The 17767-nt window shown below is 39.7% G+C and overlaps 1 protein-coding gene across 2 annotated transcripts in view; it reads right to left on the bottom strand.

The window, feature by feature from the left end:
- The window catches only part of LOC148039458 (uncharacterized), a 72096-nt gene that overhangs the window by 20372 nt on the left and 33957 nt on the right, over positions 1-17767 (bottom strand). For both annotated transcript variants that reach the window (XM_087690965.1, XM_087690972.1), the window contains exons 4-14: positions 8522-8544; positions 8322-8403; positions 8083-8231; positions 7232-7385; positions 7005-7112; positions 6179-6292; positions 5963-6023; positions 5567-5689; positions 5091-5278; positions 4913-4981; positions 4674-4820 (exon numbers count right to left, since the gene is read on the bottom strand). In XM_087690965.1, coding sequence (XP_087547091.1) covers positions 4674-4820; positions 4913-4981; positions 5091-5278; positions 5567-5689; positions 5963-6023; positions 6179-6292; positions 7005-7112; positions 7232-7385; positions 8083-8231; positions 8322-8403; positions 8522-8544 — 1218 coding nt within the window. The remainder of the gene's footprint in view (positions 1-4673; positions 4821-4912; positions 4982-5090; positions 5279-5566; positions 5690-5962; positions 6024-6178; positions 6293-7004; positions 7113-7231; positions 7386-8082; positions 8232-8321; positions 8404-8521; positions 8545-17767) is intronic.

The raw sequence follows: 17767 nt of genomic DNA on the forward strand, positions 1-17767 counted from the left end.
ACTTCTAAAGCTAGTTGGGGTATTTTGGAAAAGACATACCACACCTGTAATAATGCTAAAATCTCATTTGTGTAGATAGCTTGATGGATCGTACATGGATGAGGGTGGCTTTACATAGGATCATGTCATCAAGATTCAGAAATTGCAAGAACAACTCTTGAAAATTGATGAAGACATTGCGGATTTGCAACTTGTTTCCACTACTTTGAACTCCATGTCTTAGTCTTATCTTCCTTTTCGTACGTCGCTCAACCTAACAATGACAGGGAATCTGTTAGGAGACATGTTATTCAGTGTCTTGCACTGTGTACATCTCGTGAGCCTCAGCCTAAGTCAAATGCGGATCTTGGGAGCTCTCATTTACATTATCAGTCTGTCAGCCTTGTGGGTCAGATTCCCCACCATCCCACTAGGCCAGCTGACATCAAAACACAAACTTTGGAGCAGGCAGCAGATCGTTTTTACTATCAAGAGGCAGCTGAAGTCAAACCACAGCTCAAAGCGCATTACAATCCTCCACTCTAGGAGGAAGTCCCATCAAAACAAGGCATGTCTTCAAAGAGGGAATCAAGGGGTGGCAAGAACTCTCAAGATCAAAAGTGAAGTCCTTAAAAGAGCAACCCCCCTTACTTACAGAGAACTCATCTTCTAAACCCATTTGGCAAGATGTTCATTAAAAAGAACAGATATAGCACTCACTACCAACTCCCAAGTCACGTTAACAAGGAGTGTTGTTTCAAGGTCCAAAGTATATCCCCTAAACCTTCTCTCGTTTCCTATTAGAGGAGCACACCCACCAAATCTGATCTTGAGTGGGAGGCATTGTCGAAGAAGACGATGATTCGGCATCATGAGAGCCATCTTGTGATGTGGAGACTAGAGGTGGTGCTGGCGTTGGAGAGGCTGGCCTTTGCTCAGTGCTATTCACAATATGCCATAGATTCTTTGCGATAAGAACATGTCGCATCACGTAAGCCCACATTGGGTAACTGGTGCCATCAGGCTTGTCATTGACACCAAGCATGCCCAACAAATCATTATTATGGCTAGTCATGAGTGATGATCAGCAATAAAATAATAATTTTCAACAAAGATTAAATGCCTGAATAATAATAAATCACATATAAAAGAGATGTTGTCCACCTCAATAAAGTCAAATAATATGAAAAATATTTTTTGTAGTTGTTTTTCTGCTGAGGAGAGAAAAATATGCAAAAAATGATAATTTTCAAAAATAAAATATTACCCGATCAAGGCAGCAATCAGCAATATGCTGAAATCAGAGATTACTGCCTAACAGTACTCCAATAATGAGAACAGCAGCAAAATATACTGAAATTTTGCCCAATAAATGTGCCAAAATAATAAATTTTGTCTTTAATGTCGAGGAAAAAACAGAGCCAGCAGCAGCCAAATAATATGACCTTTGAACACGTCAAGGCCAAAGAAAATGAATTGAGGCAAAAGCCCCAAATTTCGAGCGTCTTGGAGGTGGAATTGGACGAAAGCCCCAAATTTGACCCAAAGATTGAAGAGAATTAGACGAAATTGGATAAAATTATTACCCAATTAATGTCGAATGCCACACCTCAAGTTGAATTGAGCCTCGATATTGATGAAGTTTGATGAATTTCAGAAAAGGCCCAAATTTTTCAAAGAAATTTGGGTGAAATTGAGCTCAAATGTCGAAAAGCCCCAAATTTTATCAAAAAGTTGAAGAGAAATTTGACAATTTTTGTGAAATTTTTCCCAAAAAATGCCGAATACCACGCTTGTTGATGAATTGAGCCTCAATGTAGATGAAGAATGCCAAATTCTGAAAAAGCCCCAAATTTGATGAAAACTGACGGCTAATTTTTTTAATTTGACGAATAATTTGGTGAAACTGATGGAGAATCCCCAAATTTTGTTAGCTAGACCCAACTGGGTGAGTTTGGTAGAAACCCCCAAATTTGGCCCAATTTGTGCTTAGAAAGGGGATTGTGCAGAAACAAGGGGCTATTATGGAATACGATATAATAGATCAAATGTTTTTAAATGGATTTTGCTGTCGACGCTGTCAGGGACAAAAAGCGACACGTGCAGGGGTGGCAGGTAATTGAAGCAACGAAAGTAGCTGCTAGTAACGTCGCCATGATAGTCGACTAGACAATCAACAGGGGGGAAAGCAATGGCGCAGCAACGGGCAGTCGCTGAAGAGACGAACAGGTGGCGAATCTAACCTGGTGAAGAGGCACAAGATGTGGTGAACTGCAAGATTTGATGTGACGTGACTGCGGCAACCTCCCAGGCATGTCAGCTGGCAAGCGGCAGGTTGACGAGGGCTGACAAGTAGTAACTCGCAGGTCAGGTTGGCGAAGGCAGCAAACACGTTTGTAGAGTGACTGCGGCTGATAGGACTGTGAAGCAACCAGGTCAGCGTGACAGTTGACAGATCCAAGAAAGGCGATGTGGATGAGGCTAACAACTAGTCCAGGCGGCATTATTGGGAAGCTGCAGCACCAGCAAACAACGATTCCAGGAAGCACGGGTGGGTATGGGTATCAGCATACAGGAGCGCAACGATGCAAGGTGCTGCAAATGGTAGAATTGTTTGTTGATGACGAAAGAAGAGGCGGAATAGCGAGACAATGCCCAAAACGGTGACGAGTGACCATCATTCCCCACTCATCGAGGTTTACTGAAGCGCGCGTGATGGCAATGGCTTCAAGTGGCAGCCAGCCAAGGTGTGGCACTCACTGGCAATGGCCACAAGAAAACAATCGCAAGCAATGGTGAGCACGATGAAGGAACTTCGCTCTGATACCCTTGGCCCACGCATGGAGCCATTGTGCGATTAATTTAATAGAAAGTGAGTGAGAATGAAAGAATTGATCGATGCACAATAATACTCAATCACGAATGAGAAGCATTGTATTAATGAGTGAGAGAGTACAACACTCAAGGCGATCACATAATGCCACACTTATACTAATGAGGCACAAATTGTCCTTTTATAATTAAAAAAGAAACCCCAACAACTTAACCATCACAGGAAACCCTAAAATAAACCGTAACCTTGGTGTCACTTAGTACCTAGGACACTAGGGGTAACAACTCCATTTAATGACATTTTAAATGCCTAGGGAGCTCAAATCATGGATTAAAAAGCACCAACGTATGACCCACAAGATGGTCTACATGAACATTATGCCTTCCTTAGGATGATGGTAGGCGTAGCATGAGACAACATTTATTCCTCATCCTGTTGTATTTATATATACACATTGTACTTTGTCACTTTTCTCTTGTTCTCTCCTCACTTATACACATTCATGGGAGATTGTTGGGGCGTTAAAGACCGCGTGTGCCTGGCTGCCTACATTTACTTTGTACACAGTGTCCGCACACATGTACACTATAGGTGGCAACCGCCCATCACTGTTACTTTATTCTTTATTGTAGGGAAGGCAGATCACACATTTGTGACTATTGGAGTTCCCACATAATATATTGCTCTCTCTCTTGCTTGAATCTCCATAGCTTTTGCTTCCACTTGTGCTCTCACTCTAGCTCCACCTTTCAAAGAGAGCATGCACTATCTTTGGTGATATCTAAAGACAAGTCCCATCAACAAAGTGCCGAAATAGATTAAAGCTTGGTGCAAAGAGAATTTCGTGGATACACTCTAGGGCTAGTATCGGGACCCGCACAAGCCTATGAGAAGTTTCAGCAAAGTCATCAAACATGGGGAAAAGCAGTTCCTTCAATCAAATACAAGCTCAAATTACCTGTTACCGTTGAGCCATTCAAAAAATTTGAGCACAAAACAATCGGTTTTCTTTCCAGGGAAGCTACCAAAAGTTAACATTGTTGTTCTGTGGATTAAAATCCTTACCAGGTGGCAACATTATGGAAAGTGTATTTCCTCATACGGTTTTATGAGGTACACCTTACAAAGGCAATATATAAACAGAGATTATTAGAGCTCCTCCTCTTTACTTTGGAAAATGCAAACTAGTAGTGGGGTCCCGTAAACATCAGATGTATGTGTTGAATCAGATTCTCTATATGCTCTCCAAACTACCATGACAACCATGGACCTTACAAACCTCTTGTGCTGAATACAATAGATAAGAAATCTACTTTGTACTAGGGGCCTGCATATCAGGATCGACGTGCTTACTAGCAGGACAGAAAACAGTTGCCTGGCAATCTAGAACCTTCATGCTGAAGTAAATAATATCCAATGAAGCAGGTTGTTTCTATTAGCCAAGGAAGCTCTATGGAATGTCATCTATACATCTCCATCCAAAAAGTGCACCAATGGATGGTGACAGTAAGTAATTCGGCTCTGAGGTCTGGAAAGTACACTATAATGATGACACCAATTATATGATATAGTGGACCTTGTTATCTATCAAGACCCTATGTGCATGCAGCAAGCTGCAGACTCATAAATTTAACCAGACTATGCTTTCTTTGCCACAAAAAAAAGATCACAGAAACATGGTGCATTATTGCAGTCCATCACAGGAAGTAACCTCACAGGTAGGCAACCGTATTATTTTACAAAGCTGGCATTAAAAACAGTTTGGTATAGTTTATTGACTACATTAAACAAGAAACTTCCTCAAAAAATAGCGGCAAGGCAGTATAAAAAGCAAATCATGTAGCTACTCAAAATCTGTTACCCAATCCTTCACTGTTGCACAGTTGTACAGCTTCCCAGCCTTCTCAACCACTGGCCAACCTCCTGTCACCCATCTGGCAACACTATAGCCTAAAGGTTCAAGCTGCACTTCCACACCATATTCACTCATCATTCTGTACTGTAGGACCTGAAGAGTGGTGTTCAATGGGTTAATGCACAGTCTGGTTATGATCAACCTTAACATTCTCAATGATTTAACTGTTTTAGTGGTCAATTCACCTCAAACTGTAGTTGTCCAACAGCTGCCAAAATTGGATCTGTCCTTCCTGTGTCTATAGAGTAAAGCACCTGTTAACATTTGAAAATGTTGGTCAGGAATTTGCAGGGCAGAGGCTCGTTCTTCAACTTCTTGATATAAACAAGCTAATTAAACAATATAATGTTTCATAAAAGTCACCTGAACAGCTCCCTCACCCAGAAGTTCAGAAAGTCCTTTTTGAAACTGCTTATACTTCGATGGATTGGGATTTTTCATGTAACTGAATAATTCTGGTGAGAAGGATGGAATACCAGGAAATGACAGGCGAGGACCAGTGTAAATTGTATCACCAATGGCAAATGCATTAGGGTTATTCAATCCAATGACTGCAACCACAAATGCAGTATGTCAGCAATAAGTGCAGATGAGTACATTATATGCATGAGTGCATTGCCAGAAACTAGCTCCTTGGATTTTTTAGCTTTGTGCCGGAATACTGCGGGTGTGACAAACTGCTCTTAAAAAAAGCAACAGAGTTTTAAACTTCAGGCTTACACAGTTTAACTTTGCTTAATGCCTTAAAGGCATAATTGAGATGTCCATAAACTCTGTAGCATTGTATATATTTCATGAAGAAAATCATACTAGCATACACATAGCGGATTCTCCCTTACCATCTCCTGCAAAACCAGTCTCTACAGTTGACCGATCTTGAGCAAACATCTTTTGAGGTCGTGTTAGAGACAATGACTTCCCTGTCCTTGCCAGCTGCACTTTCATGCCCTTGGTGAATTGGCCTGTTGCAGATGTACAGAAAATCAAGAGTTGAACACTTCTGTGATAAGTTAATGATACAACACAAAAAAGAGATTTCCGTGAACCTGATTGTACCAGACAATACAAAACAAAACAACTACATATCCTTTGTGAGCAAATGCAAATGGAAGATAATATCTTACCAAAGAGCAAACACAGACAAAAGCAACACAAAAAGGAGAGACCAGACTATACAGAGCAAAAGAACTACTTATCCTGTCAGAGCAAATGTGAAGGGAAGATAATAGTCTTACCAGAGCAAACACGGACAAAAGCAACCTTATCCCTGTGTTTTGGATCCATATTTGCTTGTAACTGCAATACATCACTTCATGCAAGTTGAGAAGCTTTTTACCAACAACTTCCACATAATTAATTGAGAAACGTTTAATCTTACTTCAGTTCATTGCTGAGGTAGATTTAATATAAATTTCTTTTCTCGGAAAAGACAATATCAACAAAATTTGTACCTTGAAAACAAAACCAGTAAACTCAGGATAGTCAGGTTGGATGACAGTTGTATCTGCAATATGGGGTCCAGGTTGTTGAGCATACTTCATAAAACTCTCAAGAAATAGCCTCACCTGCAATTTGAACAGCTCTTATAACTAATTGTTTCCAACCCCAAACAACCAAAAAAACTTGCTATACTGCCTATCAAACAGGGCGCATGAAGCCATTGCATTTCTATGATCTACTTGACTACTCTTTATAGGGTTCTTTGCACTTTATACATTACCTCAGAGGATTTCCTCCAAGGGGTTATTAATAGAAGTTTCTTTTCTATGGGGAAAAAAAAATTACATTGAGGCATGTTGATTGCCCGTTTAATACGTTTATGAAGAAACACAGATGTTCACAGATCCTTACCAAGGTGCATTCCCTATAGCTAAGCAGAAACTCAAAATAGCCCTCGAAACATGTCAAATGCAGTTTGCCAACACTATCATAGTCTCTCGACTCTTGTGATCATCATAATGACCTAAAGTGGCCAAACAACAGAGAATCAAGAAAATAGAATAAGAGAGCACGAAAATAGTAGAAGAGACAGTGCAAAGGAAGACAGAGGAGGATGTGCTTATTGCTAGGGCACAGAAACAAACAGCCAAGGAGGTCTGTAGAGGCAATAAACCAGGCAAATGTGGAGTTTTGATGTGGAAGATGGACATATTAGTGTAATATTGGAAATTCTCTCCTGTACATAGATGCAAGTATTAAGCAGCACTTCAAAGACCATTTTCCACAAGTGATTATTGATTACAATGCATCGGTTCATAGGCATGTACTATGGCTTACCCCAAAATTATTCATAGCACTGCCAAAAAACACTGGAGACAACTCTCCAGAATGAATTTTAGCAAGATCCAATGGTGAAGCCACTTCTTCAAGCAGTTCAATCTCCTCCTGGCACAAGTTTTAACATTTGATCATGTGTCCAATACTCCATTACTTGAAGCTTGTAAATAATTGCTAAGGTGACCATATATTTAAAGAAGAGGTGCCAGTGAACTTCAAATACTAACCTCCAGCTGCTCAAAAAGATCTCTTGGAATGATATCTTGCAGCCTTGGGTCTCCCCAGGGAACAATCCGCACTGAAACCTCCTTGCTTCCATGTCTTTTATCTCTCTCAAACAGATGGATCTCTTTTGTTGGCCTAAAGTATAGTCCCATAAACCTACATTGACCTGCTGAATTAAACGAGTATTCCCTCCACATGACTATCCACAGATATATCCAATGTTCCAGAAAACACAAATTTTGGGCCTCCAAAAAACAAAAAAAAAACACTTCCATATGAACATCTTCGGCTCTTGCCATCTAAGAATTAAAAACATGCAACCTCATTAAACATAAAAGATATTACATAAGTTAACAGTTTAAGAAAGAATAGAAAGAAAAGACGCAAAAAGGCCAACACCTCTTGATGAAAGCCATGGTTTGTCATCCTCTATTATGGGAACATTAAGTTACATGAATACATATAGTTACTACAGTAGCTGCAGGGCTCCTAAAGGTTACTACAGTAGCTGCAGGGCTTTTTGTATGAGGTCTCCTAAAGGTTACTACAGTAGCTGCAGGGCTTTTTGTGTGCTGAGTCTTTAATCTGTATCCATATCCCCTTTGCATGTAGGCATGAGGTATGGATGTATATGTATTCATGTAACTTCATATTCCCATAATGGAGGATGGCAAACCATGACTTTCGTCAAGAGGAGGTGTGGGTTTTCTCTCTATTCTTTTTTAAACTGTTAACTTGCGCAATTCCTTTTATGTTTTATGAGGTCGTATGTTTTTAACTTTTCAGATGTTAGGTTCACCATGTGATCCGCTTCACAACATCAGCACCTCAATGGATCTCTGGAGAAACCAACCTGTCACCAGAACCAATTGGCCAGTTCACTGCATAAGTGGAAAGCTCAAACTCTCTTTCAATTTCGTCCAATAATTCCAATGGCTCCAGGGCCGGCCGATCCATCTTGTTTATAAATGTGAATACTGGAAGACTGCGCATTCGACAAACCTGCAGGCAGTGTCATCATAAACAATAGGACCTCAAAGACACTTCTCAACATTCCATACTCTTTTTTTTTGGCCTTAATCTCCATCAAACCTCAAAAAGCTTCCTTGTCTGTGGCTCTAGTCCTTTTCCTGCATCTACCAGCATGACTGCATTATCTGCAGCTGCCAAGGTTCTGAGACAATCAGCATTGGGTTGCATTAGTATCTCAGATAGCACACAACATACATTAAAAGTTAAAGTAAATGTGGAGCAAAAATTTCAACCTGTATGCTTAATAGGAATATACACACCTGTATGTGTCCTCGCCGAAATCCTGTTAACAAAATTTCATGCGACAAAAGAAAGAACAGATAGTTATGGAGCCTTCAACCACTTATAAAGATAGTGTCCCAAATCCATAGGGAGATCAGCAAACAAAGCTCCTTATCCCTATTCAACAATTTTCATGTTACTTTACCGTCGAGAATTTCACATGAATAGTAATAATGTGTAACTTGGTCCAGGATTTTCAATTATTTGACCTCTGAATAGTAAAAAGCATCCCCAAGTTGGCAATTACAGGCAATTTAAATCAAGTTCAATCTTTTCAAAATTTCAAACGTTTATCTCAATTTGGATGGAAAAAAATGTTTCTTACCTCGCTGCTATTGGAACCCCATATAGTGTAATCTTCCATTTCAATGAGTTTATTCTTCAATTGGTCAATATGAAGGCTAACTACAAAGACTAAGGGTAGAGGAGGATAATTAAATGAAAAACAGAAGAACTGCACTTTGGCTGGCCACCTTATGGGGAAAGATTTTCATTGATCTGGGAGAGGGAGGAAAGCCAAATGGCCATCAAGAAGTGCAGTTTTATCTGATCATGGCCCTTTGTGAGGAAAGGACCAAGTGACTAGGTGTCCTTAAAAGCCTGTCGTTAGCTACTGCTGTCTCAGAAGATCCCTATAATCACTCCCAATGTCCTTTGATAACATCATGCCAGATACATTGCACACTATCTACTAGCGATATGGGCTGATGATCAATGAAGGAGTCCACGTATGACAAGCAGTGACTGGCCATAATCCCCTATCTATAGAAGACTAACTAGTAGAAAATCTAGTGTTAGGAAAAAGGTTGAAGCATATGCAGAGGACCTGGATAGCATGGGAAAATGGAATCTCAACAAATAATTCAAGACATTGCCTATGTCCACTTAGAAGGCTTCCACTTGGCAAAAACACCCATGCAAACTGAGAAAACGTTTTCTGGGCCTAGTTTCAGCCATCCAGGGAGTTTCCAGCTTGTGAGAGAGAGAGAAGAGGTTGCTGATTAGAATTTGCTGCAGTGGACACGTTCAGGAGGCTGCTAGCAGCTGCAAGAGACCTTGATGATGCAGGCAACAACATTTATGATGTCTTCTAATGCAAGCAGCAACATTTAATGCAGGCGATAGTAGTTGGGCACTTCCCTGACGATAGGCAACAGCAATCTACGCTGATCAAAGCAAACAACACGCAATTTCAGCCATTTCCCCATGAAGAATCTTTGAATTTTCTCTCTTTGGCATATTCTCACCTACTCCAGCCCATTCTTAGAAAATCTAAACTTATCTCAGCCATTTGGAGCTAAACACAACCAGATTTGTTGGACAGCAGGAGGATTTCTGCTGTAGATCCTAATTTACAGCAATAATTAGCGTTTAACAGTCACCTTGAGACTCGTGCCATCAAAAGAAAGCATCATACACTGAAATCAACACCTAAAATTTGTAGTATTGTCAAGTGGAGCTGAAGGATCCACATACCTTTGAGAAACCTGTGAAGTTGGCTAAGTACCAAGAAAGGAAGGTTGAGAAGAAGAGAGAGTTTGAACTAGTTAAAGAGCCTATAGAATGACTTGAGAGAGCTAGAGCACTGGGACATGAAAATGAACCCTTGTATAGGAGTGAAAGACTTTTATAGACCAACTACAATGGCAGAAATTATGCCAAAAGAATATTGATGTGTGCATCGTTCCTCTCTCCCTCTCTCTATCTCCATAGGTTGGGATGGCTTGTACTCCCCTATGCCAACATGTATCCAACAACATGATAGGAATTACCCTCATTATTTTAAATATCCATTTTGAATTTGGGCAGCATTTAGCTACTTGAGGTTCAATTAGGGCAAGTCCTAGTGGATGAAATCAAGGAGGCACAATCACAATTAGTTTGATGATTGTTGGAGCGGGCTTTTGAATCAATCAAGGAGATTGTGGAATCTCAGCTTGTAATCAATCCATTAGCAATTGAAGTTAAAGAAATACCAAATGGGCACCGGTTTTGGGACCAACAAGATGTCCATTGTCCAAGATTATGAAGGTAAAGTGTGCATTTCAATTTATCTTTATTTGTTGATTGTTGTAATTAAGTACTTGATTAGGAATTATCACCGTATCCAAGAAGGAAGGTTGGTTTCATGGTTCTGTTGCTGAGACACTACTCAATCCCTTCATTTTGTGGATCCGAGGCACCTGATTGCAAGCCAAAGCTTTGTGCTAATGCTGATTTTTGTGCTCAACTAAGAAATTACAGCAAGATGTCTTCGTATATTGAGATGCAATCTAGTGATGATGCCTCTCAATATGGATATTCACATGGGGAAGAAGGAAATGCAATGCCTAATCTTGGACAAGGCTTAAACTATCGACAACAAGCTGAAAATATTGTTGTTGGGCAAGATACAAGGCCTTCAAGGTATAATGAGACTAATGACCAATAAAGTGAAGAGGAATTTGATGACCAATTCAAGAATTGGATGAGGACAACAACAAATCTCTTTGTTGAATTGGCAAAGGATCCTCAATTCACCTAATTTTTTAATGCTCTGAAGAAGGACAACAAGGCCAAGAAGAAAAAGTCATCTTCTACACTTTCAAGATAGCAAGGTGCACCGAAGGTAATGCCAAAGTCTTCACTTCAAGCTCCTAAGGAGGTCAATGAAGCAAAACAATTGATACCTATGGGGAAAGAAATGCAAATGCTAAGCCATCATGGAATTGCCAATCCAATAAATTTTGGATAGTTGGGCATGCATGCTATGGTGGGGCAACCATGATACTTTAGTGGTAGCACGATTTTTTATGCAACGATCAGATAGAGACTGCATATGGAAATGGAAATGTATGGCACAAATCCCTATGGTATGTAGCAACCAATGCATGGTGTAAGTGGCATATTTGGTAATACATCTACAATGTTTATGGGGCTCAAGGAATAAATGTTGGTCATACAAATGCTTCATTTGTGCTTGATCATGATGTAAATACAACAAATGCATCCTTTTTGCAACAACAACCACTATATGGCAACTTGACACCCAAAGGTGTAGCAAAAGACTATGATGAGGGTGAAAAAGCAATGAATTTGAGTCCTTCAATGGTACACAAGATAGGCTAAAAGTTTTAACTTCACGGAATCCTCTAAGATTCGAAAGGTAATCACTTTCCTAAAGAGAAATGCATTGCAATTGTGGTTCACACTTTTGATGCAAGGTAGAGCACTCTCAACATGGGTACAATTTAAGCAAATGTTTGCATTGAATTGATTGACAAGTACCTTTGGCATGCACATCATGATAGCTTGGAACAAGCTAGATCCAAGGAATGCAAGAATTTGGAGCAATATAATAAGAAGTTTTTGAATGTGTTACTGCCGGTCACTTCTTATCACCTCATACCCCTTCATAAGTAAGTGGAAAAATATATTTATGGACTACCTAAAGGAATTAAGGATTTTTGCATAAAACCCACCATAACCAACATGTCTCAGCTCATAGAGACTGCTGCTACAACCAATGCTTTACTACGTGGAAGGACTCGGGCTTCCTAGAGAGTGGGGAGAAGTTAAATAAAAAGTTATTGAAGGTAAGAAAGGAGCAAGATCCAAAAACCAACCTAAAAATAGGCCAAAACAGCAAAGAAAAAACACGAAAACATTGGCACAACATAGGGAATTGATGACCATAAATAAATGCTTCATTTGTGAGCAAGAGAGTCGCATTGCAAAAAATTGTCCCAATAGGCAGTAAGGTGAAAAATCAAAAAATCAAGATCCTAAGGGAAAGAAGCCCAAAACGCAATTGGATTGGTGCTCGATATTGTAGTGATCAACCCCATGATAATACTATTGAGTTGTATAGAGCATGGAACAAAATAAGAAATCGTCATGCATTGATATTCTTTGATAATGGTGTATAAACCAACTTCATCTCTCTAGACATAGCAGCCCGTCTAGGCATCAAAGAGGATGAGATGGGACTCATGCGAAAAGTTGAAGTGGCATGTAAAGGCCACGCACAATCTATCACATCGCCCATCGGAAAGCTTTGGTTGCATATACAAGGGTATGTGGACAGTGATGAGTTTTTCATTGCTCCACTTGAGAGTTGTGATATGTTACCATGGTGCCACCGTATACATGTGGTGATTGATTCATGTGCAAAAGAAATCACTATTCAATATAAGGGATAGACTCTTATACTTGATGTAAAGTTAAAAGGAAAATATGTTCTTATTGTATCTGTAGTTGCTATTTCTAAAGTAATGAAAAATCATATTTCCATGTAATTGGTTTTTACTAAGGATAAGGATGATAGTAAGAATGCTGAGAGTATATCTAAGTTAGAGAAGGATCCCATGTCATTTCTGAAAATGTATAATGATTGCTTCTCTCAACCACTTACGGAGCAACTACCGCTTGAAATACTTAAAGATCGTGGCATAAATCTTATCTTTGGAAGTAGCCCGCCTAATAAGCCACCTATAGTTGTCAAGTACGAAAGGTACGTTACGGTAAGGTACGATAAAATACAATACTAAATTGGACCTTATAATTTTATAAGGTACGATACGATATTAGTACGAAAAAAATTGACATGATTTTTTTTAAAAACCATAAATCATTAAATAATAGAATGCATGTTTAAAGTAAAAATAGCCACTTCATTATAAAATAAGATGAATACATGAGGGTGGACCGTGGCTATCGTAGTCAAATGGATAGCACAAAACATACTATAAAACTACAGTCTAGTACATACATAGATGATGGTCCATGGATGATGCATCAGAGTGACGTCATGCATGTGGATACAATGATAGTAGATACAAAAAAGAGAGAGACCTATGAATCTATGAATCTATGATGAGGCATCACTATCGTCATTAGAACTGTCTAAGTGCTCATCAAGAGAGTTTGGCGATAACTCCTCCGCATCGGATAATGAGACACGCTCATACTCATCCTTCATGATGACATTACCATCATCATCAAATAATGGCTCCCTAGGTGGTAGCTATGTAGGCAAGGAGGGGATGTCATCATGAGGCATGGGATGTGAGCTACTCAAGCCCCGCCTTATATATGTTTGCAAGCCACTCGAACCACCCTTTCGCGACGTTGGAGAGCGTAGAATAACCATTCCCCTACTACCACCTACTCCAACTCCTCGCCCACGAGCACACTGACTACAAGTGTCACGAGTATCTGCTATTATAAGCTCTCTATAGAGCTCTACAAAAATCATTTTCTCCTCCTCATCCACCTCCTAATGTACATTCAGAAAGGTGTCGCCTGTCAACTTGAATGTATCAACATTCACCTACATAATGCACATAAGATTGTAAATGCTAAAGTAAATTGAAAGTATAAACTTCAAAGTTCAAAGTTTAAAACAACAAACTTTAAATTTTATGGTTAAGTATTTACACTTTACCTGCTTCGGACTACCCATGCTCATCATAGCCCTCATCATCCATGTCACGGACATGCCATGATCAAGTGTACATATTAATTCTTGCTCATGCCATATGAATCCATACTCCATACAAATGCACCCTTAACAGGACATCCTCAAGCCAACCATACGAATCTACCTTTGCCATGTCATCATAAAACCTTCTAGAAGATATGCCATGTTATCACCTACATCATGGATGATGTCATCATGGAATATTCTAGAAGATCTTTAGCCGCCCTTCAAAACATATAAAAGCAGGGGCTTGCTATAGAGGAGTCGAGACCTCTAAGTAAGTAACTTCAAGTTCTAGTTCTAGTTCTTGTCTAGTCATGGTATCTAGTCTTGTCTTGTCTTTCAGTATACTCCTATTGTCTCATCACCTTGTAATCTCATAGTACAAGATCTTGTCTAGTACTCTCTTATATCTTGCTTATCCCCATCAAGGGAGATCTTGTAATTCTCATATCTTGTATCCATACCTACGATCCTGAGTTGTGGGATTTTCCGTATCTTATTTAGTCATCATTGTACCTTATGCCCCTACGTGGGATTATCTAGTAATCAGAATTCTTGTAATAAATCTTGCATCTAGTCTAGTCTCTTGAGCACAATCTAGTGCTCCCATAACAATTTGGCAAGACTACTTTCTAGCCCTACTAAGCACCATGGAGGCGACCCTTGAAAGAATCGTGGCCTCCCTTCAAAACCTCCAACAACAAATTCAAGACTTGAATGAACGATAAGCGCAACTTCAAATAGAACACCCTATGCAAGAGATGCACCCAAGATCAACATGCTAGAGAAATTCAAAAGTAACCGTTCAAAGTTCAAGAGATTCCTACAACTAGTAAAACTCTATATCCGCATGCAATTGAATAGGTATCCAGATGACGCTTCCAAGGTGGGATTCATTGGAACTTTGCTTTATGCTCAAGCTTTATCATGGTTCACCCCAATCTTGAAAAAGAATATGCCAGTACTTCATAACTATGAGACATTTCTTAGCGAGCTCACATTCACATTTGAAAATGCAAATACTAGTTAAGTAGCAGAAACAAAACTTCGGAAGCTATGACAAGGTAACCACCCTACCACTACTTATACATCTGAATTCGGGCAATTAATCTGTGACCTCACTTGGCATAAGGAGTATTTTATCAGCCAATTTAGATGGGGTCTTCGAGATTACATTAAGGACCTCATGCTTACTATGCCTGAGGCAAAAACACTCAACGATTATATCATCCAAGCCATCCAATGTGATAATTGATTGTTCAAGAGAAAGCAAGAAAAGTAGGAAGAATTAAGGCCTTGATAATGGAACCCAATCCCAATCAAAGAAGAAACCAAACCTAAACCAATGCAAATAGATAATACCAAATCCCAACCCTTGACCCCACAAAAAAAAGCAAAGACAAAAAGAGAATCATCTATGCCTATATTGTGGAAACCCAAGACACATCATCCTAAATTCCCCAAATAAAGGGCAAGAAACCCAAGAGTTGCTGCAAACACCCTCGAGCAGGAAAACTATAGACAACGAGTCTGAGCTGAGAGTGCATATGAGAGGAGTTGAGAGCAGTAGAGAGTAAGAGACTGAGCTCAACACTTGATGTTCGGTACAATGACTTGTGTACCATATTTTAGGTTTTGAATATATATAAAGTACAAAGTGTAAGGGTGCGTTCACACCCGAACATAATAAAAGGCACAGTGACCCTTTATTCCCGACAACCTCCCACCTAAAGGCAACATGCCTAAAGGTAGAGGAAAGAATCAACTAAGTCTATGTATGTACAAAGCTGAAAGACACATATACTATCCAACCCCCATCATCTGGCGGCAATGAGCAAACCGCTCGGCTGAGAGACCTTTCATGAGAAGGTTTGCAAGATTATCATCTATATGTACCTTGACAAGCTCAATGCCTTTGCTGTCAAGTACATCCCTGATGAAGTGATACTTCACCTATATGTGCTTTTTCTTTGCATCAAAGATAGGATTTCCTGCTAGCATGATAGCACTCTGACTGTCATAGTGCAAGATAGAAACCTCTGTAATCCCAACCTCTCTCACCAAACGTGAGAGCCATAAAGCCTCTTTGCATGCCTCTGTGGTAGCCACATATTCTGCCTCCGTAGTAGACAGTGCAACACACTTTTGCAGCCTAGATATCCAAGAGATTGCTTCTCCTGTGAACATAAATACATATCCTGAAGTAGATTTCTTACAGTCAGGATAGCCAGCATAGTCTGCATCCGTGAAACCAACAACAGATGACTTCTGCTTACCAAAGCAAATACACAAATCCTTTGTACCCTTAAGGTATCTCATAATACCCTTCACTGCTTCCCAATGCTTTTTTCCAGGATATGCCATGTATCTACTAACCACTCCCACCGCAAATGCAATGTCAGGACGTGTAGCAACCATAGCATACATCAAGCTACCAACAGCTGAAGCATAGGATATCTTGGCCATTTCAACCTTCCCATCACTGAGTTTCGCATACGGAGACAATGGTACACTGATAGCTTTCCCCCTTCCATATTGAAACGTTGCAGAACTTTGGTAATATACTCCTACTGTGACAAATAAAGAAGACCCTTTGATTTGTCTCTGAGTATATGTATGCCAAGAATGTGATTTGCCTCACCGAGATCTTTCATATCAAAGCTATTGTATAGACTTTGCTTCAAGGAGTCCAAGGCATGAACATCCTTGCCTGCAATTAGCATGTCATCCATATACAATACCAAGAGAATAAGGCTATCATCTACTGCCTTCTTGGTATATAAGCAGTGATCAACTTGAGAATGATGCAAATTTGTGATACCATTTGCGTGGTACTTGCTTCAGCCCATAGAGACTTTTGTTGAGTTTACATACCACGTGCTCTTTTCCCTTTGCAACAAAACTGTCAAGTTGTTGCATATACATTTCCTCATGCAGATCACTATGTAAGAAGGCGATTTTTATATCCATCTATATGAGTTCCATGTCCTCAGATGCAACTAAGCCCAAGATGGTTCGCAAAGTAGTCATTTTGACTACAGGAGAAAAGATTTCATCAAAATCAATTCCATGTTCTTGCTTATATCCTTTAGCAACCAAGCGTGCCTTGTACTTGGGCAAAGAACCAAAAGTGACTTTCATTTCTAAACCCATTTGCAAGGTAGCACTTTTTGTCCTTTTGGAAAAAGTACCAAAACCCAAGTGTTATTCTTTATGAGAGATTCCATCTTTGATTGCATTACTTTTTGCCATTTCTTACTATCTTGTCTATCCATTGCTTCTTGGAAGCATGACAGTTCACCACAATCTGTTAACATGACATAATTAGCCACATAGTTTACTCCAGGAACAAATCTACTTGGCTGTTTTTGCACTTTGGTTAACCTACGGACCCAATGGTCAATATTTGCTTGCTGTTCAGCTTGTGAATCTGCATTAACAGCTTGTTCTTCTGCAGGTACAGCTTGGTGTATAATTGGTTCAGGTTGTTCCAGGTGCACTTGTTCTTCTGCAGGTACAGCTTGCTGTATAACTAGTTCAGGTTGTTCCAGGTGCACATGTTCTTGCTGAATTTATAGGATATCATGGGCAAGATCTTGCTAATCATTTACAGCATCATTCCCCGCATTTTCAGGGACATTTTCAGCGAGTATTTGCTGCTGTCTAATGGGCATTCTTTGTTGTCCAATTGGTACATCCTTTCAGAATACAACCCTTCTCACTTCCTCTGTTCTTTCGAGCTGTTTGTGCATGCGATCTT

Source organism: Lygodium microphyllum, chromosome 2 (assembly GCF_053477565.2).
Source record: "Lygodium microphyllum isolate KBCC chromosome 2, Lygodium_microphyllum_v1.1.10, whole genome shotgun sequence".
Taxonomy (NCBI): domain Eukaryota; kingdom Viridiplantae; phylum Streptophyta; class Polypodiopsida; order Schizaeales; family Lygodiaceae; genus Lygodium; species Lygodium microphyllum.